The 26036-nt window shown below is 42.5% G+C and overlaps 2 protein-coding genes across 10 annotated transcripts in view; one reads left to right on the top strand and one right to left on the bottom strand.

The window, feature by feature from the left end:
* Positions 1 to 8451, top strand: part of PHTF1 (putative homeodomain transcription factor 1) — a 31724-nt gene extending 23273 nt beyond the window's left edge. For 5 of the 8 annotated variants that reach the window (XM_075174240.1, XM_075174241.1, XM_075174244.1 and 2 more), the window contains 11 exons: positions 583 to 756; positions 837 to 914; positions 1728 to 1937; positions 2321 to 2449; positions 2884 to 3156; positions 3857 to 3988; positions 4187 to 4273; positions 5211 to 5366; positions 5783 to 5878; positions 6555 to 6680; positions 7120 to 8451. In XM_075174240.1, the coding sequence (XP_075030341.1) occupies positions 583 to 756; positions 837 to 914; positions 1728 to 1937; positions 2321 to 2449; positions 2884 to 3156; positions 3857 to 3988; positions 4187 to 4273; positions 5211 to 5366; positions 5783 to 5878; positions 6555 to 6680; positions 7120 to 7140 (1482 nt within the window). In that variant the 3' untranslated portion in view covers positions 7141 to 8451. The remainder of the gene's footprint in view (positions 1 to 582; positions 757 to 836; positions 915 to 1727; positions 1938 to 2320; positions 2450 to 2883; positions 3157 to 3856; positions 3989 to 4186; positions 4274 to 5210; positions 5367 to 5782; positions 5879 to 6554; positions 6681 to 7119) is intronic. The other 3 variants (XM_075174242.1, XM_075174243.1, XR_012677356.1) reach the window with 2 other exon arrangements.
* Positions 8452 to 8635: 184 nt separating this feature from the next.
* MAGI3 (membrane associated guanylate kinase, WW and PDZ domain containing 3) overlaps positions 8636 to 26036 on the bottom strand; it is a 74733-nt gene continuing 57332 nt past the window's right edge. The window contains exons 15-22 of one of the 2 annotated variants that reach the window (XM_075174239.1): positions 24644 to 24829; positions 20875 to 21060; positions 17298 to 17400; positions 17057 to 17189; positions 16401 to 16544; positions 13997 to 14135; positions 12280 to 12369; positions 11322 to 11812 (exon numbers count right to left, since the gene is read on the bottom strand). In XM_075174239.1, coding sequence (XP_075030340.1) covers positions 12320 to 12369; positions 13997 to 14135; positions 16401 to 16544; positions 17057 to 17189; positions 17298 to 17400; positions 20875 to 21060; positions 24644 to 24829 — 941 coding nt within the window. In that variant the 3' untranslated portion in view covers positions 11322 to 11812; positions 12280 to 12319. Of the gene's footprint in view, positions 11813 to 12279; positions 12370 to 13996; positions 14136 to 16400; positions 16545 to 17056; positions 17190 to 17297; positions 17401 to 20874; positions 21061 to 24643; positions 24830 to 26036 lie in introns of both variants that reach the window. The other variant, XM_075174237.1, reaches the window with a different exon arrangement.

Genomic DNA, 26036 nt, shown 5'->3' with positions numbered 1-26036 from the left:
AGAGACTTCTGATCACAAGATGTTGAGTTAAGGAAGACTGCTGATAATGATTAAAAACAAATAAATTAGCAATTTTCAAAAGCAGTTCTGTAAAATAATTTGCCTTGCAAACAGCTCCCCACAGTATCCTCTTGGGGGGAGGCAGGAAAATAAAGACTGAAACATCCCTTGGGGAGAGAGAAAGACAGAGTTAAAGCATTGTGACCACCAGCTTGTACATACATCTGTTCTCCTGGGCTTAAGGTTGCTGGTAAGACATGGCCAACAGCTGCTGCTGCCTCTTCCTCTTCCTGCCCTTGCCCCAAATCCAACTCCACCCCACCCAGGATTCCCTCTCATTATCTCTGTGGCAAGGCAAGGGCAAGGGTAGGGAGTTAAAATTTGTGATGCCTCTGTGATGTTAAGTTGGATTCTGTTTCCGCATGTTCTGTGGAGATCACCTTCTGCTGGCTTTCGCAGGGAATGAGAGATTACCGTGTATACCTGTGCAGTAGCAGCACTGGCTTTGAACCTTCGGTTTGATGCAATTCAGGTTGGTCCTTTTTCGGTGCCTTAGTCTTATTTTGACTGCTGTATTTCTAGGACGACTGCACCAACAGAGGTGGCGTTTCTGATGAGCTTTCGAGCGAGGAGGATGCTGAAGCAATAGCACAAAGGATCTTGTTACGCCAGAATGTAGAAGGGGCTTCCAGTGACAATAGCTATGAAGAGAAGAAAAAAAGGCCTCTTGTTTCTTTGAACCAGGCTGTCTCACAGGTACCCATGTTGAATTTATGCCATTTTCCACACAGTTTTTTGCTATGGATAATGAGCTGGTTTTGCTTTGGTTTTGGCAGGTCAAGCAAGCCCTTAAAGGTGCCAGAGATTCTGACAGTGTCGTGGAATCTGAACTAGAATCCACGTTATATAGTCAGGTATGGTCATAAATTCAAGAGACAGAGCTTTACCGAGCTTGGCCAATGCAGGGACATCCTCCCCATTAGAATAGACCGTTATTAAATGATAGTGCTTCCGCGTCTTCAGGTATAAGGTGTGGCCTCCCTCCCTGCTTGTTTGCAGCTTTGTAAACTTTGTTCACAATTGTGAGTTTACTACTTTGCTTAACAAAAACAAACCAACCAAACAAAAAATCACTCGATTGGCAGCGTAGTATGGTCCAAGCAGCCTCTAGTAGCTCGTGTTGAATTGCTATAATTGCTCTTGTGGTTTGGGAGGCGGCACTGTAGCTTTTATGCTAATAAATGTTGATTTTAAAATGAAGAAATAAATCTATTCTGTGATATATACTCATTCACTTCATTACTTTATATATCTTCCCCCCTGCCACTCCCCCCATCTGAAAATAAAATAGAAATGAAATATATGAATATCAAATTATAAATATGAAAGTCTATAAATAAATGTAAAATATAAATGAAATCTTAAAATAGATTATGCAGAAGCCAGAAGACTTTTGCATTAGAATGAATAAGCCAATTTTTGTTTTGTAAAGTTGGGAAAAGAGGTGGGGAACTAACGCTATCTGCATCACTTCCCATGTAGAAATGCTGGTTGCAAAAACTATCACTGAGTAATGTTGTCTTTAACAGTTTGCATCGGGTGGGTGTGAACTGGGAGTTCTCGACTGCCTCGGGAAGCTGATTTCGCCGATTGCTGGGGGGGAGGAGGAGGCGGTTCTGCCCGTTGGGTGTGGGGCTGTGCTGTGTAAATTTTGCTCATCTTCAAAGGACTCGAGGTCCTGCATTAGTGTGGGGTCCCGGAGCTGTAGTGTGACCCGGAGAGACTCGGAAAGCACTCGCCATGACTCTGAGACAGAAGATATGCTTTGGGATGATCTGCTTCATGGGCCAGAGTGTCGCTCATCCTGCACCAGCGACAGTGAGGAAGTGACTGTAAGAGGTACCAGGCGGGATTCGAAGGAAGATGTTTTCCAGCAGGTTTGTTGATTTGTTTCCAGTAGCTGAGAATACTATGAAAGATTCCACATGCGCACACACCCTTTTCCCCCGTCTGCCCAAATAATATGAAAGACACATCTGAATGCTGTTGGTATAATGTGAGCAGCCTAATGCAGGATGAGCCCATTCTGTCAACCGTGCAAATCACACGGAAGTCTGGAATCATCTAAATAGTATCAGCGATCAACTTCCTCCTCCCCCCTGGTATTATCTGGACCACTGCTAATCCCAAAACAAAGTATTTCATCCAAAGACAAATTTGGAATCCCCCTCTCAATCTAAATACTTTCTAAGAAAAAGCATTATTTAATAGCGGGACAGAAATAGATTATACGCCTTTTGCGTTCTTTTCTCTTTTATAGAACCATTTATTTTGGCTGCAGAATACAAGTCCAGCATCTGCAAAAGTGAGTGCACTGATCTGGGAAGGGAATGACTGTAAGAAGGTGGACATGTCTGTGCTGGAGATCAGTGGGATTATCATGAGCAGGGTAAGAGGGCTGTAAGACATTGCAACCTCTTTCCCTCATGCTTTAAAAAACAACCACCAAAAAGTCTGCAAATAGCTATACATGCAGATATGAAGTGCAGTATAAAACTGGTCCCTCCTTAACTCCAAATACAGTTGTCCTAAATGTTCTTACTTAAAAATTGCATAAACCAAAATTTAGGAGGTCCTGTTGAAGACTAATGAGTGCCAATTATTGTGGCTGTGCCTCTGCAGTGTGCTGAAGGTGGTGGTTTTATTATTTATTGACTGATTGTTGTTGGTTTTGGACTGAAGTGGGTGGAATTATTTTAGGCTATGTCCTTTGAAGCGAAGGGGAATTGAATGCTTGATTGAATTAATGCTGCCACAACAGCATACCTTTTCCTTGGTGCAAAAACCCAGGTAATCATCCTATTTTTTGTTCCTGCTTGCCAGGTTAATACCTACCAGCAAGGAGTGGGTTATCAAATGCTGGGAAACATCATCACCATTGGATTAGCATTCCTACCATTCCTCTACAGACTCTTCCGCGCAGATAACCTGGAGCAGCTGTGCTCCATTTCTCTAAAGGAGCTTTTGCACATCTTTTGTGGAGCACCTGCTAGCACCCCTGTCATTGTTTTGTCTGCGATCAACTTCCTTGAAAGACTTTGCTTAACCTGGATGTTTTTCTTCATGATGTGTGTTGCTGAGAGAACATACAAACAGGTAGGTTTAAATGTCCTGTTGCCTTTCATGAACCCTGGGGCAGGTGTTCTACCAAAACCGTGCTGCCTATCGCTGAAGACACTGGCAAGACAAGCATGTCTCAGCACTTTGAAGTGTCAAAGCTGGTAAGATGTCCAAGAAGTTTAGGTAGGGGAGTCTGGTAAGACTCCTTATTCCTCAGTCACAAACTTAAACCTGTCAATAGCCTTCCTGCCCCCTGCGCTCACCCTCTTACCTGGCCCCCTGCTCCCAAGGGAAAAATTAACACCTTGAAATGGCACTCTGCATGGAAGTGAATCCTTCAACATGGAGCTGTTTGTGAAGAAGGCCTATTTAGTTGGCCTGTTCTAAGACGGAGCATTAGATGGTAGTTGGGTGCATCACGTTCAGCTCCCTCCTGACTGTCGGCACTAGCTTTGTCAAAGTGGCTGTAAATGTTGCATGATAGGCAGGCTGGTGCTTACTGTTTTAGCGAGAGCTTTGTGGCTAATCTTGCATAGCAGTTCCACCTCTGCCACACACAAGATGAGTACTGTTGTTTACCTGAGAGGCCGTGCACCAAGGTCCCCCGTTAGACTTCCCCAGTGTGCCACAAGGCTAACTTTTTCTGCCAGTTACCACTAAGCGATCCCAAGCAATTTTTTTTTTGTTTTAGACTGATCTATGTTTGTGTGTATATGTTTTTGTTTTTAATTTGCAGAGGTTTTTGTTTGCCAAGCTTTTTAGTCACATTACATCTGCTCGGAAAGCCAGGAAATATGAAATTCCTCACTTCAGACTCAAGAAGGTAGAAAACATTAAGATCTGGTTATCCCTTCGTTCCTATCTAAAGGTGAGTTCTGATCCAAGATGGGTGCATTTGATTATTACAGAGGGTGTAACCAAGTTGCTAGGTACACGTACTTTACCACATGGCACTCCAGACAGCGCTGCTTGAATCGTTAAACAATTACAGCTGTTTGTGGTGAGCCCTGACTTCACAGCTCTGCATCCAAACCTTAGACCTGACTCAGTGTCTGTGTTTTTGCAGAGGCGAGGCCCCCAGCGATCTGTGGATGTTGTTGTATCGTCAGTCTTTTTACTGGCTCTTTCAATTGCTTTTATATGCTGTGCCCAGGTGAGGTTTTAACTCTTTTTTTTTTTTTAAAGAAGTGGGGGGAAAAACCCCAAACTACTGGAGGCTTTTCTTTTGCCAACCAACTTGAACCATAGCTGTTTGTCTCCAAAGTGATACGAAGGGTTTTGTGTTTTTTAAAGCTTTGTAACTTTTAGTTGGTAGTAGATGTTCATTCTCTATGTTTGCAGAGGAAAGTCTGGGTTTTTATAATCATTAGGAAAATTTCAGGACATAGGGTTTTGTGCACAAAAGAAAGGACTCTGTCTAAGTACCTCAACTGTTGTTGAAGAGCAGGTCAATAACTATTACTTACACGTTTCAATCCTTCACTAACCTTCTGTTTAGTAAGCAGTGTTAATGCTGGAGCTGTTCCCTTGGTTTCTTTCTTTTTGGCAAGAGATTCATTACAGTGTTTAGGCAAGTTCTTGATACCATGAAGATGCAGTTGTGCTAGCAGTAAGAGCGATGATTATGATCAGTGACACTGACTCTCACTGCTGGTTTTCCAAGACAGGTTTCTGGAGGAAGCAATGACAATCCCAGTCCTGCTGTATTAGATCCGATGAGTACATACTGGGAAAGGCAGAATCAGCTTAGCATGGCTGTGGTGGTCTAAGACTGCCAGTGGGACAAGCACGCATGAAAGGAAAGACATTTTATTACCAGTTAATTGGAAAGAGGGAGGAAAGAGAAAGAACAAGCATCCTTTTCTAAGCAGAAAGAAAAAAATCAAATTCCAAGCTAAAGCTAGATTAGAAACAAGACCTTTTACCTTAACCTAGTTACATGACTGAATTTTGCTTCAAGGGAAAAATAGTCAGTACCTATAGAGCATGGATGTCTGTTCAGAAGAGGAGTAAGGGCAATGCTTTTGCACTTCTCCAAAGAACAGGCATGTTACTTGTTATTGACATTGGCATTTTTTTTTTCAATACAGGTTCTTAAGGGTCACAAAACATTTCTGAATGCAGCTTACAACTGGGAGTTCCTAATCTGGGAGGCAGCACTTCTTCTCTTTTTACTACGTCTGGCATCTTTGGGCTCTGAAACCAACAAGAAATACAGTAATATTTCAATCTTGCTCACTGAGCAGGTATCTCCATGTAGCTTAGTCGCCCTTTGGCTTTGTGGTGTGTTTGGATATAATCATTGCATTTCAAACCAGCTTAAAAAATACTGGAATCAAATATTAAAATTTAGAAATCAACACTTGTGCTGGACAGAAGGCAACAAAACACTGTACAGCTGGGGAGTGGCAAGCTGTTAAACATTTGGACAGACTAATTCTAAAATTCTAGACTTTTTTTGTCTTTAGGTTAACACATGTTAGCCTAGGTCAATCGGAAAAAGAATGCTATTATCACTGCTAAATTCCTGTCTGTGGATGAATCACTTCTTTAGGAGTGACAGTAGACTGCAAAAAATGGCTCTAATTTCCCTCAGTTAGAAATTAGTTGGAGGCTAGTGCTGGAATATTAACATCTGGTCTGTAATGTCTGTCTGTCACAGATAAACTTATACCTAAAGATGGAGAAGAAGCCAAACAAGAAAGAACAGCTGTCTCTAGTAAACAATGTTTTGAAACTATCTACAAAGCTACTGAAGGTAAGCTACTCTCCCTAAAAACATACAGTTGCTAAATTTCATGGAAGCAATGACTAAGGACAATGACTGTGTGGTTTTGCTCTTCCCATTTCTCTTGTGTCTTCATTAGGTAAGTTAGTTCTCACACAGGGAGTTTTTCTGTGCTTCTGTAGACATGGCGTAAGATTAAGCAATACAAGATGCCGTGTGGTTAATTAGTACTGCAAACCTTTGATTAGTAGCGGCTTACTATGATTTAGACAAGTGAGAGGAAGAGGCTGGTATGAACACAGCATGTCTCCTTACTGCTTGAATCTCATTTTCCTTCAGCAGCTTTGATGCTGAAGCTTGTTGACAGTGGCAGAGTAGATATTTGGAAAAGAAAGAGCATAGTCCAAGAGCCACATAAATTAGTCTAGACAAATTCTACAGCCTGTTGTGTCAAGCTCTTGTGATGCAGCTAGTGTTGTTACAAAGGAGACTTTTCAGATTCAGCATGGCTGTTAGAAAACATCTTTGAGCTGGGAGGCCTGAAATACAGAGTCGGAATTTCTCTACATACATTTAAGTAAGGATACAGAGGCAGTGCATGATTAGCAAAGTCTGCCAGAGAGCCAGTATTAAGCTAAAAGTCAGAAGATTAATTCCTTCTGGTATGGACTAACGCTAATGGACTACTTTTCCCCTTTCACTGCAGGAATTAGATACTCCATTTAGGCTGTATGGACTGACCATGAATCCATTAATCTACAATATAACACGTGTTGTTATACTTTCTGCTGTCTCAGGTGTTGTAAGTGATCTTCTAGGATTCAATATCAGAGTAAGTATAACTCCCATACAAACTAACAGGAAACATGGTCTAGGGGTCACTTCTGTACCATTGCCAAGTTCCTCCCACCCAAGCAGAAAGGTCATGGCTTTGAATCAGGCTCCCTCTAATGATAATCCAGAGAACAGCCCATGCGGAATGAATCTCCATCTCCTTGAGCCAGTCTGGGGCGGGAGGAGGACAGGGCTGACTTAAATTTCAGCCCCGTTCAGGTCTTCAGTGCCCGCTTAAAGCCATTAGTCAGAATCCCGGGTTCTTTCCCTTTAGAATGAAGACACAGTCCCCCTGCGGCTCACACTTTTAACTCGGAGCTCGCTGAGCGGAGCATTCAACGCAGGATGGGCAAAGGAGACTGAGTTTTACCTGTAGATGAAAAGCATTCAGACCTATGGCTTTCAGACCAGTGCTCACTCTCTGCATCTCTTTTCAGTTATGGAAAATTAAACCGTGAGCTGAGCAAACATCAGCACTGGGCCCTCTCCACCAGACAGACAGACCAGAGAAGATAACCAATACCTCGGGCAAAAAGCAGAGGTGCTCTCATACTACGGAAATCTGCAATTACAATCTTTTAACAGATCCTCAGTGTACGTATCAGAAGTTCTCCCTCTGCTTTACTGCTCTATAACATACAGAATAAACTGGTCTAATTAGCAAAGTCATCCCATGGCATGGACACACAGCAAAACAGAATTAATGGGGCCAAATACTAGGAGGAAATAGCAGAGGCTTGTGCACACAGCACAGGGCATAAAACACTGAAAGCCATGCGAGGGCTCCTACTGGAGGGACACCGATGATTGCTCAGGTGCCTTGTTTCTGTAAAATCTGAATCCTGTGCATGCAACAAGTGAAGAATCAGGCCTCCTGTTTCAGTTAGCATCATCCTTTTCAGAGAGCTTGGAGCTACACTGAGATTTTCCAATTTCTGCATCCTTCTTCAGAGCTCTGCTCAGACTGGTAATACTTAGATGCGTTTATCTGAATGTGCTGAAGAGTGTTTCTTTTCTTAGAAGCTCAGCGTGCTTGAGGCTTGAACTACTGCAGGATGCACTGAAATGTGGTTCGCACAAGATGAATCCTGCCTCCATGTTGACAGTTAAGCAATATAACAGATTCATGCTGGTTGGCTTACGTTGGGTCTTCTGCAAATAAGCGATCATTTTTTGAAAACATTAGTTACGTGAGAACAACCTTACAACACAAACTACAAGTAAAGCATTTATCAACTCTATTTTGCTGTGTTCATTCCCTGTAACACCTCAGTTATGCTTAGCCCGGGCTCTCTCCCAAGGGCATCGTGGCGTGTCTTTTTCTGACAACCAGCCTTGCTCCGCGCTCTGAGAGGCTGTTGCAGCTCCGCAATAGTGCCTTACGCTGCAAACCTGAGGAAGAAATCTGTTGTGAGAATCAGTTAGCGCCAGAGATGGGGCAAAGACTTCCTCACCCAAAAGCAGATTAATGTTTAGAAAGGGCATAGGAGAGAAACAAAATATTTTAAAGACATCTGTTAAACTTACATTTTCCTTAACTGACTCTAGTATCTTCTATTATATTAGTAACGAAAAAAGCAAAAACTGAAGAACTTTTCATTGCTTCATTCTTTCACATAAGGGGTAAGATGGCATATGAATTTTTGGTAGTAAATTGTTTACAGCTATTTTCTGTACAAGGAAAAGTTGTAAGATGTAAAAGGAGATGACAATTTTATATATCAAAATGTACAAATAAACCTACAGTACAAGTATTTCATCATTAACAACTGTTTCTACATGACTTGATGATTTTTATAACGGTGAACGTTTGTTATTTGAACAGGGAGTCAAGGAAACTTCCAATAATAAATTGCATTTGTTTTCCAGAAGAGTTTTATGTTTGTGGGTAAAACCTGGGTCATAGATTTAGCTTTTAAAGTATCGCACCACTGAAAGTCAACAAAGAATCTATTATACAGGCCATGAACTGGAGTTTCTTTTTAATATCTATATAAAAAATAATGAGCGATTTACAGGTCTCTCTCTAGTCAGAACCTCAGAAGTATGTATAAAGGTGCTGTACAATATATAAACATTTACACCCGGTACATCCATACATTGCTTAGCATTCCAAGGCCACATTGCTAAGTCATCCGATACAGTAAGTACAGATACAAGTTCTGTGGAAGGAGAAACCACACACAGGTAAGACACTAAATCAGGTCACATTAACATATAGAAAAAATGTAAGGGTAGTTGATGACAGGAAAATAGTTTCAGTGGTGCTAATTCATCTTTGTATTAAACGTCTGAATTTGTTACTGTACTCGGTGGTTAGGGCAAGTGCATACAACTCAACATAAAACAGAATCTCCTGTTAAGATACATGGTTAATATCTACACAGGCTACTTCAAAGTATTAAGTATTTTCACAGTCATACTCCACAACACGGAGTATTTGTACATATTATGCTACACAGCAAATCTCAATGGATCGTCCAACGTCAAGCAGCAGAGCACAGTTCAGATCTGCTTTAAAGCCTATTTAATTTTCAAAGTCTTTGTTTAAAAAGCTGTTTGAGTAGTCATCTGTACTTCTAAAGAATTCAACTCAGAACTGATTCACTGTGCTTCATTAAGCCTTAAAAACATTAAATGTTTCAAAGCCGAACAAGGTATTCAACAAGCCAAACTCATTCACTTTCCAATAGCAAATTGTGTTAGTTTGAATTTTAACATGCGTAAGTAAAGCTTGACCTTTTACACTTCTTTCTCCTTCTGCAAAACTGGACCAATGGGCTCCTTTTACCACTTTTCTGCAGTCATTAAAAACCTAACACGTCAGGAAATCATCACTAAAACTATAAGAAAATAAACCCCTTCAGTTTATGCAGTCTGCTGTTCTTACGGTTGTAGGACTGATGTCTCAGTAGATTCCTCTTTTTAAAATATGTCTTATAGCCCAAACAATAGATATTAAGTCTCATGTACCCTGTATATAATCCTATTTAGCACTCTTAGAACAGACCACACATTCAGCATATGGGAGACTTCTAATATACACAGGCAAGAACTTCATTTAAGAAGCGACTATGGCAGTTGGTTCTGTCCTAAAGGTCAGCTGTTATCTCTACAGAGGGAAAAAATCTGGTTCCTAACTAGCATTAAATAATTAAAGATGGGAGTTCAGTATACAGCACCACAATGAGACTGAAAATAAATGTGCACTGATTGCTTATGTTTACAAAGAATGCTAAGGATGACACAGTGCCACAAGTGAAACCAAAGGAATTATGTTATTTAACAGAACCCAGAATTTTCTCTTTTCAGACAGATGTTTGCCAACAGTTGTTATAAGCAGCCTTATGAATCAAGAAAATAAAGCAATTTTGCTGTGTTCATAAAAAGCAAAATTACAAAACATTTGATTATGTCAAATATAATTTTTATCTACACGATTTTGTATTAGGTATAAAAATTTAAGAAAAAACATCAATTGAACAGCATCAGTGGCTCATTTGCTGCCCTAGAATTGATAGAACCAACTCACCCATCTTCTTACTGAACCAGTAAGAACATGTGTATTTCCTTATGTAAACATGCAACATGCTCTTGAGAAAATACCCATTTCAAACAAAACCTTGCCTTTCCTGTGACTGGAATACATATGAGAAGGATTAGATTGACTGGATACAGTAGATAACTTGGCACAAGAACAAGAAGTGAGTCATGATCACATTGGCGATATAGGCATTAAATAATTTTGTTCAGAAACTCACAATACTATCTGAGAAAGCCGTAGCAGTGCAACGTTGAGAGCAGCAGAACACCGCCTTCAAAAGGACAAGGGGACAGCAGCTTATGGAAGAGTTTCATTTAAGCAATCCAAAAGGTCCTTCATGCAGCTTAGATAATTTAAGAACGAATCAAATACTTTCTACCCTCTAACCAGTTTCTGAAAAAACGACAATTTCGTGAAAAGAAACAATGCTTTTAAATGACCATTATTAGAAACTTGATTAAAACATGTTCTAAAAAAAAGTGTCAGTCAAACCCGTTTTTCAGCCACACCTGCCGTTTGGGTGACTTTACATGCACTTGGTACCCTCCAAGGTCCAGGCGTTATCGGTGTTTTCTTGACTGGAGAACTATTCTCAGATTTGGAAATTCCATCATCTTTGGTTTCATCGGGCAGCTCCATGTGTCTCTCTCTGTGTTGTCTGTTCAGCGTAACAGTTTCCTGTGTTTCTAGCCTTCTTTGTTTCTCCATGGAAAGCAGTGGAATATTGGAAAGACTGGAAGTTTTGAATCTGCTGCAACTTGGCTCTCCAGAGTTTGACGACTTTATTTTTTCATCTTCAGATATGTTTCTCCTGGAGTCGCTGAATGGAAGATGATTCTCATAAAATGCTGCATGTTGTTGCTCTGGAGACCACCCTTCTGTCTTTCCAGAAGTCTTCTGTGTCGTGTCTTTCCTGGTGACTCCTGTTTTACCACTTCCACCCTTCAATTGCTCAACAGTCATCTTATCACCACCAGTTGTTCTATCTTGATATTCTTGTAACCTGCCTACCGTTTCTACGTTTCCTTGCTTACTGAGATGCTTTTGGGGACTGGCAGACCTTCCTTGATTTCCACTGGAATAATCTTTTTTGTTACTATTGTTCATCCCTATTTCTGTGGGTTTACTCTCACTCTTTCTGGAACCGTCAGATTTATGTGAGAGATTGCTGTAGTTTTTTTCAGGATCCCCTTTTTTGGGGCTGTGGAATCCTGTGTGAAGGTGTCCCTCAGCAGCCACTAACTTTTCTGGACTTGCAGATCTGTCTCTTCTGGTCCCTAATTCCAAACTACCTTTTGTGATTTCAAACCCAGGGCTGGAGGGACATACCCATCCGGTCTTTGTTCTCTGGGGAGAAGACAGAGGCTTCATCTCAACCCGGTTTTCAGTTAAAGTGCTTATCTTTTCAGGCACAGTGTTCTTTGCTTGTTCCAGTTTCTCAGACAGCTGAACTCTCGTTAAAGCTTCTCCTGGTACTGGTAAATAACACACTTCAGATGGGGAAGCAGAATGTGAAGATGAAGATAATGGTGACTGTTCTTCATATATTACATTTGACGAAGATGGATTATAACTATCCCAATCACCTGGAAGTGAACAGTGAGAGATTTGACTAAATGACTGCAAAAAAAAAATCACTAAGTATTTTAGAAACGTGCATACTACTGAGGTTCCAGGATGTTATATGAAATCTTCAATTTAAAAAAGATTATGTAGTGGCATACTCTCAAAGTGTTATTTCGTTAATTTTCTATATTGCATTGTTCTACAACCTACAACAACCATAAGGATGTGATTTGGGAAAAAACTTGTGCTTAGAATGCCGGCACGATCTCTGCAGGACTGACATGGTCTTGTATCAGCACAACTTTAGAGCTTACACAGCAAAATTGCAAAATGGAAAGTCCCTGGCCTACATTGTTTAATATAAGAAAACCAAACGAACTGAAACTGTTATGCTAAAAGAAAACTGAAAACAGTGAAAAGTTGAGGTTATTCATAGCTTTGCACTTTAATAATTGGAAAAGACGAAACACAAGACATGCAGATTTACCAAGTCTTTAAGGAAAAACCAAGAAAAGCACTGAAAGCCCTTAATGTTGCTCAGGTTTCACGTAGGGACACAGACTGGAAGGAGCCAAACCTGAAGGAGGAAGAGAAAAAGCCCAGAACTACATACCAAAATCACAGAGTACAGCAAGCAAGATTTCAATCAGAAATGTATGATTAACAGCAAGAGAAGAGGCAACAAAACCCTTCCCTTCTCCACAGTTGCTGATCTAATCTAAGTTGCTTAACGCAGCCCCAGGCCTCACTTTTGACAGAGGTCTCGAGAGGTTCCTTCCGACTTTTCTATGATTCTGTTTTCTACCTCAGACAGGTAGATTTTCATGAACAAGAGGGCCAGGAGTGATTCCAGATAACTACTGCGCTGCCCTCATGGTGCAGGATAAACACCGTTTATCACTGCTGAAATTATACCAAGCTTAAGTAGCTGCTAGTAAGGAGAGAGCTGGAGGTGCCCTCACACTGCCTCCCTCTCTTCTAGCTTGTAAATGCCGATTTTAAAGAGGACCTCAACAGAAGCTCCTCAGAACACAAGGAGGACTGTATTTGACTTCCACCCTTAATGAGAAGGTAATTCAGTGTGAGAGACAAAGGCAGGCAGCCAGGAATCTAGCAGGACGGCACAGAACAGACCTCGCAGTTCACAGATGGGCTGTTTCCGTGCCATGCGCTAATTCACTGATTTTACTGTGCTGTGCAGGTTGGAACAGTAAGATGTTAAGAGCCATCTTCTAGCTCTCTGGAGGAAAGAAATGGAGAAAGTTCTGAGCAGATTTTATCCTTTGAGTGGATGACAGTTGCTGTCTGTAAATGACTGAACACAGCAAACTATTTGGTAGTTCAAACTGTGTGTTTTAAAATTTTCAGAGGATAGACTCATGGTTGGTCACTATTATTGAAAAGCTCTTCATCAGAAAAAGTGACCTTACCATTTAAGAAGTTTACCATCAGAATCTTGGTGTCAGCATCAAGGGTTAAAACATTAAAACGTGTACTTGGAGAGAAAGTGTTCTTTGCTTTAAAATACTGCCACAGCCACAAGTCTTTTTGATTTGTAGTTTTGGAGCATTTCCTAAGTCAGACTCAAAACCATCGGTTCTGTGCTCTGTAGCTGAACTCAGAGCTCCTGCAAGCATTTGCTTTTCTGTCCTTCCTTATTTTTTGCCTACAAAGTTGTGCTTTCCTGTGTAGATGCAGAAGTCACAACTTTAAACAAACAGAATTCATTTTGAGAGCAAAGCTGTCTCTCCCCCTGCTTTCTGAAGTTTTGCCTTTGAAAAACAAAGCGTGCCATAATTTAGAAGGCTAAAAACAGTGAAGTAAATTTGTACAGAAATAATATTCTTACAATATAGGCATTTTGAACTGAGTACTGTATCAGAGAATTTTAGTTTAAATTAAAAGGCATTCAGTATTGATTATCATATTTGTATAGGAAAACTTGATTAGCTTGGACAGAGCTGAGAAACTTACTATGATTACAAATAAACAATAATTTCACACTGTGTAATATTCCTAGGTACTTGTCATGTGTTAATTTTACCAAAAATATTCCGTGTATCTTAAAACAAATATGAACACCTGCACAGCTGTCAAAAAGGGAACTGCTAAATATTTCAGTGAACAAGCACCAAAGTCTCTTTATCAGACCGTACTCTATTTTCCTGGACCCTCAAAACGAAACAGCACTTGAGATGACGTACTGTGATCTGGTATCAAGCCAGTCCCTGGTCTCAGCAGCAGCAAAACTTTATTCCCTCCAGCCTGAATCAGCTCAATGGCTCGTGTGTGAGTGATTCCTTGGGTGGGTTCTCCATTAATTTCAACAATTTGGTCACCAACCTGACGAGAAAATAGCAACCAGGTTAGTCTTTATGAATCTCTGACGCTGTAAACTATTTTTTAATTTAGAAAGAAAAAAAATAAAGGCAGATGCTTCTATTTTTCCTCTCATGCTAAAATCCACTCAGCAATAGCAACACCATTCCACGGCTGCTGATTAACACGCCGCCACGCAATGCTCTGGCGGTTCAGAGCTCTTCATGCAGGTCTTCTGCTCAGCCAGCTCAATAAAAGATCTCAGGTTCCTTAAATGCATCTTCCATTCATTTACAAGTGATGAGACAAGATACAGCCATGCGCTTAAACGTATTTTCATTCTGGATCATTGTATGGGGGAAGCTTATGGATGAACCACGTCAAACCTGGCACCATGCCCCTGTGTAAAGTCACGCTAACTAGGTAAGTAACACAGCAACCTCTCTACACTTAATGCAGAGCTGAATGCTATCGTGGCAGAACAGGTTTTATGTAAGGAAAGGATTTTTTTATTCCAGGTAGGAGAGGTCACTGCTCTGCAGTTATCAGTACTAAGGTCTCTGAGGCCAATTAGCAACTTGCAGAGGTATTGGACAGGTAATTACAGCTCACACTACCTTTGCAGGCTGCTGGAAAGGGGTTGGAATAGCACCCCCACAAAAAGGGTCATGAAACCTATTTCGCAATACATGGATGAGCCAATGGATGTCACTAGTGCATAAAATCAGCAATTTAAAGAGACTGTCTGGGCTCTGTTAAATAAACTGTCTCTGCCAAAGGAGGTCACTGGTCGGTTACTCATCGGACAGGACAGGACGCTCCACACCGCGCGATGTGCCTCCCGTCATGCTCAGCTGCCATTAACTGGGTGAGAAATTCCTCTTCACTCTTCTAAAGTATAGCAAGAAAACGACACCGTTTTCCAGCTGAGGGGGGAGAAACTGAATGACGTGAAAATTGTGAATAACCTCACACTGGGCGAGCGCAGCCCGTCTGTGCTCCAAGCTGCTGGGGACACACGGCACAGCGCTCGTGGCCCTGCTCCTCCACAGCCACCAGCACCAGCCACGGGCTGCGGAGGGCTCACGTTCCCGTGGGACGTGACCACCCACATCGCAGCAAACGCATCCCTATATACACACATCCCCTGCACAGTAAGGTGCTCGGTGCCAAGTGGTGGGAGGGGGATTTGCGCAAGACTGCCGAGGACCCGCAGCCCAGAGTGAGAGCTGACACGTGGGAGCTGGAGCGCTTTCAGCAACACCTTGCTCTCAGGGTCCCCCCACCACCCCGTGCCTTGGCACAGGTCGTCTACGCGAAGCACAGTACAGTCAGCTGGGAACCTTTTGGTTGCGCTTGCCCGGAAAGCAAAGCCTTGGAGCTTAGTGTAACGCCACTTGAAGGAGCACTACAAGAGAAAAGATTAGTACTAAATACTACAAAATCATGTAGTCTCTCAAGCATGAGGGAAAAAAGCTAATTACTGTAAAGAATTAGGATAATAAAAGTTAACAATACTTAGAATTTCACATCCAATTAAGCCCTACAGTAGCCCCAGCAGGTATTTGTGTCAGCGCTATTCTACAACCTGTAGTACAAATGGAGGCAGAGCCTTGCGCCCGTGGCCATACGTGCAGCGAGCACTGGGACTGCACGTGGGATGGCATCTCACGGGCACCTGGCTCAGCTTCACGCTCCAGCCTCTGAAAATTCAGCTGCGGGCAGCAGTCACAGATTCTCACGTACCATTGTTCTTTGCTATTGTACCCATATGTTTTGCTTTTACTACAATATTTGAAAGTGAATTCCTTAAACAAACATAAGAATTAACATAATCTTTGAAAAAAGTTAGGCTTGTATCTTCTAACACCGCACAGAACAGCAATAGCACAATGTACACACAAACATTCCTTACAAATTCACTGACTTGGACAGTGATTCTCCTTTCAGCTTTCTGCTCCACTGCGCAATTTCTTGTCTGGGCTCCTAAAGTATCCCGAGTAGCTGCTGCTCAACCCTGGGACATGTACGTTACTGTAACTCAAGCACGGACGTACAGTTCACTTTGGATGGCCAGAGCTGTTCATGTATTTCTCCTTTAAAAGCCTACCGCCACAGCACTTGCTGTCACTGCACAGCAACAGCTGGAAGAAGGGCAGCTGTCCTGATGCTGTTCTGCCTGCTGGGACCCTGCACTCAGGGAAGAACAAAGTTTGTTGCCACTGTAGGTGAATTAATGTGCCAAAAGGCCAACTTGATCAACAAATTGATAAGAGAAGACAAACTCACATGTACTCTCCCATCTTTGACAGCTGGCCCATCTTCAGCAAGTCGAAGGATGAATAAGCCCATGTTGTATTCCTTTCCTCCTCGAAGACTGAATCCAAACCCTCGAGGGCCCCTTTCCAACTCCACTGGGAAACAGCCAGGATTCTGTGCATAAGTCAGACAAAAAAAGAGATGAGGATCTGTAGGCAGACTTAAACATTTGTTTTTCTGGAAAAACGCTTCATGCATTTCTACACTTTGAGAAACTTGCAATCCACAATTTAAACAATGCATCACAACTCATGTGTGATTAGGTGTAATGGTTTCATTCTCAGTCTAAACATACAGAACAGTTTTCCTTTTAAGTTTTAGATAGGCATGAAATTTAAGAAATTTTGCCAAAGGGTCTGTAGTAGCCCCACTGCAAGCATTTTCTGTTTCTTTTGTAATTATAATGAGTATTCAACTATACTAAGGAGACAATCAAATTTAAAACATTAGCAAAAACATTCTGTGAAACACATCAGTGCATTTTTATATGCAACTTTTCTACTCATGTCTGACAGGGAAATGTTTTATTGTTCTGCTTTTGAATACTCTGTGGCAATGCCACCGTAGTGTCTTGACGAACGGGTATTTTGCATGTCTGGATGCAAAATGGTTTTTTGGATGGTTACCTGTATCTGGGAATGACGGCTACCAATAACTGAAGCAACGCCAGCATCGGATTGTGTCAAGTGCTTATGCTCGGGCCAGGAAAGCCTGTAACTATTTGAAACTTCTTTTCCAGCTTCACCTTCCGTAGCTCCCCTACACAGAGGTAAAAGGATGTGGATGTTACCTTTGCATTAACAATCCCTCTGGTCAAGCTTTTCTAGCCATTCTCAGCGACTTTTTCCAGAAGCAAAAGCTCTGTACCTGTCTGCGCCAGAAGGGCTGATCTGTGCTGATCCCAGCGGTCGGTGCTGCGGAGCTGGACTCTGCCTGGCGGAGTTTGTTCCTGACGGAGGACCACGGTGTTCTAATAAATTCAAACAAAACTGACAGTCAGAGAGAACTTCCCAAATATGAAGCTAGGCACACTCACCAGGAGATCACAGTGACCATCAGCGCTGTGTCTGCTGTGCCTAAGGATGCCGCTGCCACAGCATCTCAGCTTGAGCTGAGCTCACCGCAGGCACGAGACAAAGAGGATTTTCCAAGGTCTAACGCCATAAGCCAGGAACCCAAGTGCAGTTCATTGGTTCCACGGAATAAAATCCTAGGAATTTTATTCTTACCTACGCTGCTTTTCCTCAGAAAGACAACACAATTTTAACCGAACCAGACGTGAACAGAAGGGTTTTAGACTGTCTGCAAGTTGATAAAGACCAGAAGGGATTAGGACTAGTCTGATCCATGAAGTTGGTTCGGCTATTCAATATAGTAAAATTTTGTAGGAGATGAAGAATAATGTCCATTTGAGAACATATCCCTTTTTAAAGGTAAGAGGAGAATGAGGATCTGTGGGGGCAATGAACCTTCACCCTGTAGGTGAAGACCCTAATGATGGAGGGAAACTGTCAACTCCTTTAAGGCATTGCTACAGGCCAGCTATAGGAAAGGTTACGAACTGGTCCCACAATCACATTGGAGGGACTATTTCACTGACAAGGTTATCAACGAGAATTTTGAAGTGTTTTGCCTTGTCCCAAAGGCTAAGTAAAAATTAAAGTATAACGACGTTTTAATAAAATCTTTTAGAATAGTTTAAGATGATTTTCCCTTCCATACAGTGATCATGCACTTTGCAATAAATCCAGTGCATTTATGAAAAAAACATGTTTCAGGATACAAAATGTCTCTGTCACTTAAGAGTAAAAAAGCTGCCTCTTAGCTAGATCCTGAAATGGCAAGTGGTGGCCCAAGATGAACTTATGTACTGAATTATAAACTAATAAACTCCTTTTCCTTATAAGGGTTTAAAAAAAAAAAAGTCCCAAGCACCCAAACCAGAGATGTTCCAGTCCTCTGTTAGGTGGATCACATTACTGCATTTCTCAGTTAAGAACAAACAAAACCCAGTAAAATATACAAAGCGTTCAAGCATCTTAAGGGAAGGAAAACATAATGCGTATTATTAGAGTGAATTTCTCAGTATGCAAGACCTCTCAAGTCCTTCACAGGACTGCTTTACTACGACATGCCTTAAAGAGGTTTTTCGCTAGAGACAAAATGTCAACTTTTACTCCTGGTTTATACTCAGAGTTTTAATTTAGAAGCACTGGCAAAGAAAATGCCATCTGTTTGTACAAATTCTCCAGTCCTCTTTTCAGCCTGCTCTCTTGTGTTTCCAGCTAGTACATGACAAAAGCTGACAGGCTCCTGCTTTTGTGAAAAATGTTAAAGAATGTCTTCTGGTGCATGGAGTGGAATTCGTTTATTCATATGAAAAGCAAAGATTACACATCTGTGAAAGCTAGGAGGGAGAGGGAAGGGGTACAAGGCAGTATTTTTGTTGTCAGTCCCAGAGGACAGCACTGAAGATGATGCACTGGGGAGCAGCAAACTCTATTAGGTTTATCCTTTGTGATGATGAACAGCTTCTGGCAAAATAGGCATTTTTCTCTTTGGAGCTGCATCCTGCATCTTCCTTGGTGTTAACCACTGTCTTGTGAACCATCTGTGAAGCTCAGCTCTCTCCCCGCAGCCCTGTGGGGAGAACGCCTGAAGCCCCGACTAATTCACATCCACTCTGGCTTTCTACGGGAGTCTGCTCTACCGAGTCTGCTGTGAGCTAAACTGTATTTCTCCAGCTAAACCAAGGAGAAGTTTAAGTGGTGATATATTCCCATTTCTGTGGAACAGGTTCTGCTTCTCTCTCCTTCATTGTCACAAATTCTTTACATATGAAACTCTGCTCCTCTAAGTCACACATTTTTTCTGACTGGTCTCTTCAGTCTAGTTTTATCATCTGCTACTGACTTTTTTTTTCCCCCTCTCTTTGTTGATTCTCCTCAGGTTCTTGTTTTATCTCTACATTTTGGCTCCAAATCTGTAATTGAGGAAGTGGGAAAAGCTAAGTTCTTACATAGAGTCCAGGTAAGGTCATATATAAATAAGGGACAATAATGTTATATTCAGAAAGCTTACTTTGAAAACAAAGCTGATTAAGAGCCCTGGAGAAACAGATCTAATGCAACCAACTCAAACTTGAGTTGCATTATAAACATTGCCCTGGGCAACTGCTTTGACGTGTGTCCCTTCAAACTGGAATGAATTAATTTGATAAAAATGAAAATCTTAATAGAAAAATAACAATTTATAGAAGTCTTTCTGCTTCAGGCATTAACAAAAAGGAAAATTAAGTCTTTGAAATTCTGTATCACAGGCTGAAATAGCATGTTAAATATTTGCAATGAATATGAATTAGAGAATCACCTGTTGGCTTTATTCACATTCTGACTTTAGGTATTTATTACTTAGAAGGTGAAGAAAGCCAACTTTCTGGCAAAATAATGGTAGTGAATTTAATTAAACCCACAAGCAGCAATCCAGAAAAATGCAGTGGTAAGCAGGGTTGGAAAACAGCTTTTTTCTTCAAATGATTCGATTTTACATATTTATAGTGAACCGTTTGTGTAGGAACAATACCATATTGAACGCAGCATTGCATGGGAGCTCTCATTAAAAATACGGTCTCTACAGATGGGACTTTGCACTCACAGATACTCACTTTGCTGCTTAGATGACATGGCAGTTGCGTGTGAAGAATTTGCTAGCAGCCTGGGAGGAGCTGCAGGAAAACCCCAAGTAAGGTTTTTACGGTGGGATGTGACCATTTTTGAAAGCGCAGCTTTGGCAGACAGAAGAACTACAGGATGTTTCTGTTGCATCCCAGGGGTGCAGCATTAGGCAATTTGTGTATTTTAACATGGCAGGAAGGAAAAACTAAATGTCCCCAAATGGAGAGGATCTGGAAAGCAGGTGTCCCTGCAGCCTGTCCCCTAGCTCTGCCTGGCAGAGCCGCTCCAGAGCATCCCAGGAGCATCTCCCTCATCTGGAACAAAGCTCCTGCAGCCACTGCAGCAGCAGGAGACGGGCACTGTCCAGGGGCGAGAAGATTTTCTCTCTGTCGTCCCATCAGTCTGCTGTAGCTCTCCCAGGAGAGGCCATTTCTCCTTGGTTGAAGAATACAAGGTCTGGACAGGACATGTTTCCATGGGAGCAGCAGTCTCTCTCTCACGTGAGAAACCATGAGAATTTCTCTTACCCTGCACTGTATTGTTAATACTTGTATCTTATTTTTCAGTCTAACCACCTCAGCAGCTGTCTCTCTCTGCCCCACCTGCCTTCAGCTCTTCTGGAGCAAACGGATGAGCTTCACTTTTTTCTTTAATTTCCACACATCTTAAAATACTCCACTTTAAGTGAATTAACTTCAGAAGTTACAAACATTAGACTTTGGCAGTGTGGCAGGACCCATCCACCTGGCAGGGCCCAGCACCCTCCTTACCTTCCTCAGCCACGACAGTCAGAGTCACCACGTTGCCCGCGTCCTTGATCAGCTGCACGATGCTGTCATGCGAGAGCTCAACGATGGATTGACCATTCACCGCCGAGATGCGGTCTCCCACTTTCAGCTTCCCGCACTGGTCAGCTGGGCTCCCATCTATAACTCGCCCGATCTTGTGAGGAATCACTAGGAAATCAAGAACAGGCACAGCAACGCGATTAATAGTCATGTCAGATAAGCATCACACAGACCCAGAATTGCCAGAGTCATCCCAGAGACCGCTCCTGCTCTGAAGGGCGGCACTGCTAGCACAAGAAAGGCCTGCGAACAATGAAGAAAGCTTCGCTCAGTAGAGCGAATGGAAACGCCAACCCGTGACAGCACGGCCTTGTCACATAGAAGGTGTTGTGCCTGAAGAAAAACACGGGAAGGAAATGGGTCACATCTGCGAAGGGATGAATAAGACCATGTGTCCCAGGAGCGCTCTGAAGCAATTTGTTTTGCCACTCATAATGTATTGTTTTCCATTTCATGCATAGACCCTGGAGCACTGTGTGGACTCAGAGACTGTTATGGACATCCAGTTTAACAGTCATTAGAAATCTGGATGCACGGGTTAACTCTTCCTCCTTGCAATCGAAAATTAAGCCTTAAATACACTTCAAAAGGAAACCAAACTTTTCCTGCCAAAGACTAACTTAGTAACCTGGTGAACATCTCAGCAGCGACCCTCAGCATGCCCAGGCAGCACAGCAAGGTGTGCTAGATCACCTCTGCACAGACCCGTTCCCTATTCCGAGATGAACTTGCACCTGTAATAATTGGCTTGAATTATAGCTAGCTCTCCTGGCTTGGTTTCCTCAGTTCATCCCGTCGTGACATACTGCTCTGTATACAGACTCCTCTAGAGGCCAAAGCAATGGGGCCAGAAAGGCAAACAGGGAAAAGAGGGAATTTTACGGTAAGTAGGAGGAAAAAAGACTGCTTTTAGTTACTTTCCCAGAGGTGAACACAGATGCAGGAATGAGCAGAACTAAAAGGGCACACGGAGGGAGGGATGCTCCCCTCCAGCATGGTGCTTCCTCCGGCACCTCTCCCGCAGCACAGCCCCGCCACAGCCCCCGTGGCTCCCGCGCCCTCCCCACCAAGAGCTGCGCTGGTGCCGGGGGAGAGATCTTGTTTTACAGTTTGCTGACCCGAAGATGGCACCCAGTAGCCAGCGAGATGCCATCGTGACGGGAGGAGCCTACCAAAACCTGGGGCAAACGAGCGGCTCCTTGAGCTGCCTGCGTGCTGAGGTGGCCCCGACAGAGCAGATTCGCGTTACATCAAAGCACATCTGTCACCATGCTTTCCCACGCGCCTAAAACAGCCTTTCATTCATCTGGATGCCTGGAAGCATAGCAAATTGACTCCTGTCCTTCCCAAATCCCTCATCAGGGCTCTTCTGCGCAGGAACCGCTGCACTGCTCCTTTGTAACTCATTTCCAAACACCGTTCCAAACTGACCTCCAAGTTTCATAAATGCTCTTCCTCGTACTTCATGTAAAAGCCTGTTTGCATCTCCAAAGCCTGAAGTGGGGTTGATGGATACCTGTTTTCTGTAGTTGCTGCTCTCCCAAACATGCTTTTCTCAGAGGGATCGATTGGAGGGGTGAGGAACATTATGCGCCTGTCAGGATTATCAGCTGGCTTTTCAAAACCATGACAGCACATCTGAAACACTTTCACAGCGTCATCAGCAACCCAAGATTAAAAAGCCATCAAGGATTGTTTTAATGAGCTAGCACATGCAGAAGTTACTGTGAAGGAACAGACATTGATGCCTTCTAGCATTTACCATGAGTTTAAATTTTAATTACACTTCCCTTAATAGACTCTTTTTTTAAGTATTATATAAACCTAAGAGCCAACTGTGAAGAGTAAAGCACTGCAGGGTTGCAGACTCAATTGCTGATTACTTGTTTTAAAATATCCTGGCTTTAGAAGAACATAGTAGCTTCATGTTAAATGGTGGCACAGAAAAGTTCTGCACAGCACAGCCTGTGGATGCACCAGAGTCTCTTTTTTCCTGTGTGTTAGAAACAGCCCGGACCACAGGGCTTGTGTTTCCAGCACTAGAATTGGTTTCAGTTGTCTTCTACCTTCAGTTTTAATATCAAATAAACAGCAATTTGCAGCAGATCCTCAGACAAAAATGTTGTCTGTAGTAAAGTTGTATTATAACAGAATACCAATATATTATAGAATGATTTTGTTTATAGTATTTTTTCTTAATATCCGACTGACCAGACAACATACCATCAACCCACGGCCACTCTGATGCGGAACACAATCATCTGCGCAGCATCATGCGCCTGAGGGTGACAGCTCGCCCTGCCGCTGCCACGGGAACCCACCGCAGTGGGCAGCTCTGCACGTGGACCACTGCCGCTGCACCGTCCCACCGCTTCCAGAGCGGCTGGCTTTAAACTTCTTGAAAAGGTATCGTCTGAGCCAAGACTGCATCACACTCTAAATATATATCATATGCATTCAGCACAATGTTATTTAGAAACAGTTTTTTTCTGTGCTCCTGCTGTTTTTTTGTTGTGCGGTAAAATGAAGTGGAAAACAGAAAAAAATGTCTGAGGCTCAATAAAAAAGACACACTTTCAAGCCATCTTTATGTCTGTCTGGAACCAACTGAGGAAGTTTCAGAAGGGTGATTTACGCCAAGGAACTAAAGGAACCAAATAAGGATTTCAGGAGTTATCTGTACCTTAATGTCAGTGAAGTGAGTTTGTTGGTGGGGGAACACACTGATCTGGCTTGTATTTCGAGGGCTACACAGATAACCCAAACCTGATGGCCAAAGGAAATGAATCCCAGAAAGATGATCCTACTCGCCATCTCATGCAAAAAATATTCAGTAGCCTCTACCTGGCACTGCTAGGTAAATAGCAGCCATCACACGAGGAATACAAATGCACTTGATTACACTGAGCAGACCCTCTCCTGTGCGGGGGGTCATGGATCTTTCCATTAATTGAGTTGGACTCCAGGGCTTCCTGCAAGCAGCTTCTCTCATTCACTTCCGCTCACAATATTTCTTTTTATTTTTGCTTTTAACTTTGGTTATTTTGCTGTTTATCTTTACAACTACGCCTGAAGCCATGTCCATATATCAGAACTATAGTACCAGAGCATGCTACTTTTTCATTTTGATGATCTTTCTAGACAAACACCCTATCTGTCTGACAGTAACAACTTCATCGCTTTCTTCCAAGTACTGCAGTCTCTACTTTCTCAAATTCCCCAAACAAGAAATTCTACCTGATTAGGTAATACAAAGCCAAGGTTGAAACTATACTTCCATTAAAATGCCTATGAATGAATGCAGTGTGAGAATCTGCATCACCACCACAGCCTGACAACTATCCGCGTCCTGAAGACTGCCCTGTGACAAGTGCACGCTCCTGTGTTCGGGCTGGTTGCATGTGATATGCTTTCCCCCTGCTCCCCACTTACGTCACAGTTGGGTGAAAAGGAGCACAAACATGAAGCAAGACAGACCAAGCTGTCTTGGGTTGGGCTGTGAAATAGTGTGAGTGAAAGACGACTGTATCTACGCCGAGCGCCGTGTAGGTAACACCAGCACATCAAAGAAAGAGAAATCCCTGAAGAAGCCGCAGCCCTGCTCACGCCTGCTAATGCCAGCAGCAGCTTTGGTACAAGCACCAGGCAGGGAGGCTGGGCAGTGACAACGCCGCCAGAGCACGGCACTTACCACCAGGAGGAGGTTTGTTCTTTGAGGTGAGGATGACAAAGCCAAATCCCTCGTTCTCCTTCCGCTGCAGACGGACATCATAGACCTCTGGGGACTGCTGGTTGGCAAACTCTACCCGATTCAGTCGGGGAGAGCCGTTTTGCGTCAAGACAGGCTGCGGCTCCTCCTCCTCCGGTTGCTTTTCCCCTTGCAGGTAACAGACAAACAACAAATAAGGAAAAAACAATACTGCTGTTTTACAAAGCAACTACAGCAAAACTGTACATCTCAGTATCAGTGCCAGCATGAGGAAACACTGTCTGCCTGGGAAAGTAAGGGGTGAGTTTATTAACAATACAGTTTGGATCAAACAGAAATCAGATGCAGGATAAAGCATTCAAAGGCCCAGACTGCTACACAGGTGTGCACACTTATGCAAGGAAAGCCTGCTGCACACTTGTTGCACACAGCCAAACAGATTTGGCAGTGTGTACACAGACTTTGTCAGAGTGATCTGATGCCTTTTTATAGCAAAAAAACCCATCGTGGCTTTTTTGCATGCTACAAGTACAAGATCTACAGCAGACATCCAGCTACAAACTACAACTATTGCTATCTTAAGTGAGGAACAATTGTTTACTTGAAACAAAGGAAACATTTTTTAAAAGGCAGTTTGAAGACTGAAGCCAGGCTTTCTTTTAGGAAACCTACAAAATTTTGGTCCTGAAGTAGTCTGTCTAGCAGAAGGCATCTTAAAGAAATTGAGAATTGATCTTAAAAATACTTTTTCCTTTTACTTGTATATACTCAGAATTAATGGTTGAATAATGCAATGGAAAAGCAATACTGCTTGCTAATCAGAACAGGGGACCGTTATCAGTTCTCCTGAACCCCATCCCAGCTCTGTCATTCACATGATCAGCATCATTGAGTCAAGGACAATAATCTTCTGTACGCTGCCGATCTGGACACTGATATAAAACTGCAGAATCACAAGATGATGCCCTGAATCATCTCTGGTTTGAATGCAGTTATTCTTGCTACACATAGATACCAAAAGACTTGAGAATACAGCATGTTGTACAGAAAAGAGATTGTGTTATTACTTCATTTGCATAGCATTAGTGGCTGTTCTAACTAGTATCTGCAAAAAGGGTTGAAGAAAACATCACTGCCACCATAATTTTCAGAGCCTTACCTGTGCGAGCAGTGCAAACTAGCAAGCTCCAAAGCATCAGCTTATTAAATGATGCTTTTCTCCACTTACTCAGAATTATAGCTGACCCTCCTTGAATCTCAGGCTGCTCATCTCTAGTGCAATAATTCGTAAGTTTCAGAGCAGCTTTAGTCTATCTGATTACAAAAACGTAGGTGTTCCTTTAGCCAGATCAGTGTCCTGCAGTACCCTCTCTGG

The sequence above is a fragment of the Calonectris borealis genome, chromosome 26 (genome assembly GCF_964195595.1).
Source record: "Calonectris borealis chromosome 26, bCalBor7.hap1.2, whole genome shotgun sequence".
Lineage (NCBI taxonomy): Eukaryota > Metazoa > Chordata > Aves > Procellariiformes > Procellariidae > Calonectris > Calonectris borealis.
This window is presented reverse-complemented; position numbering and strand designations above follow the sequence as displayed.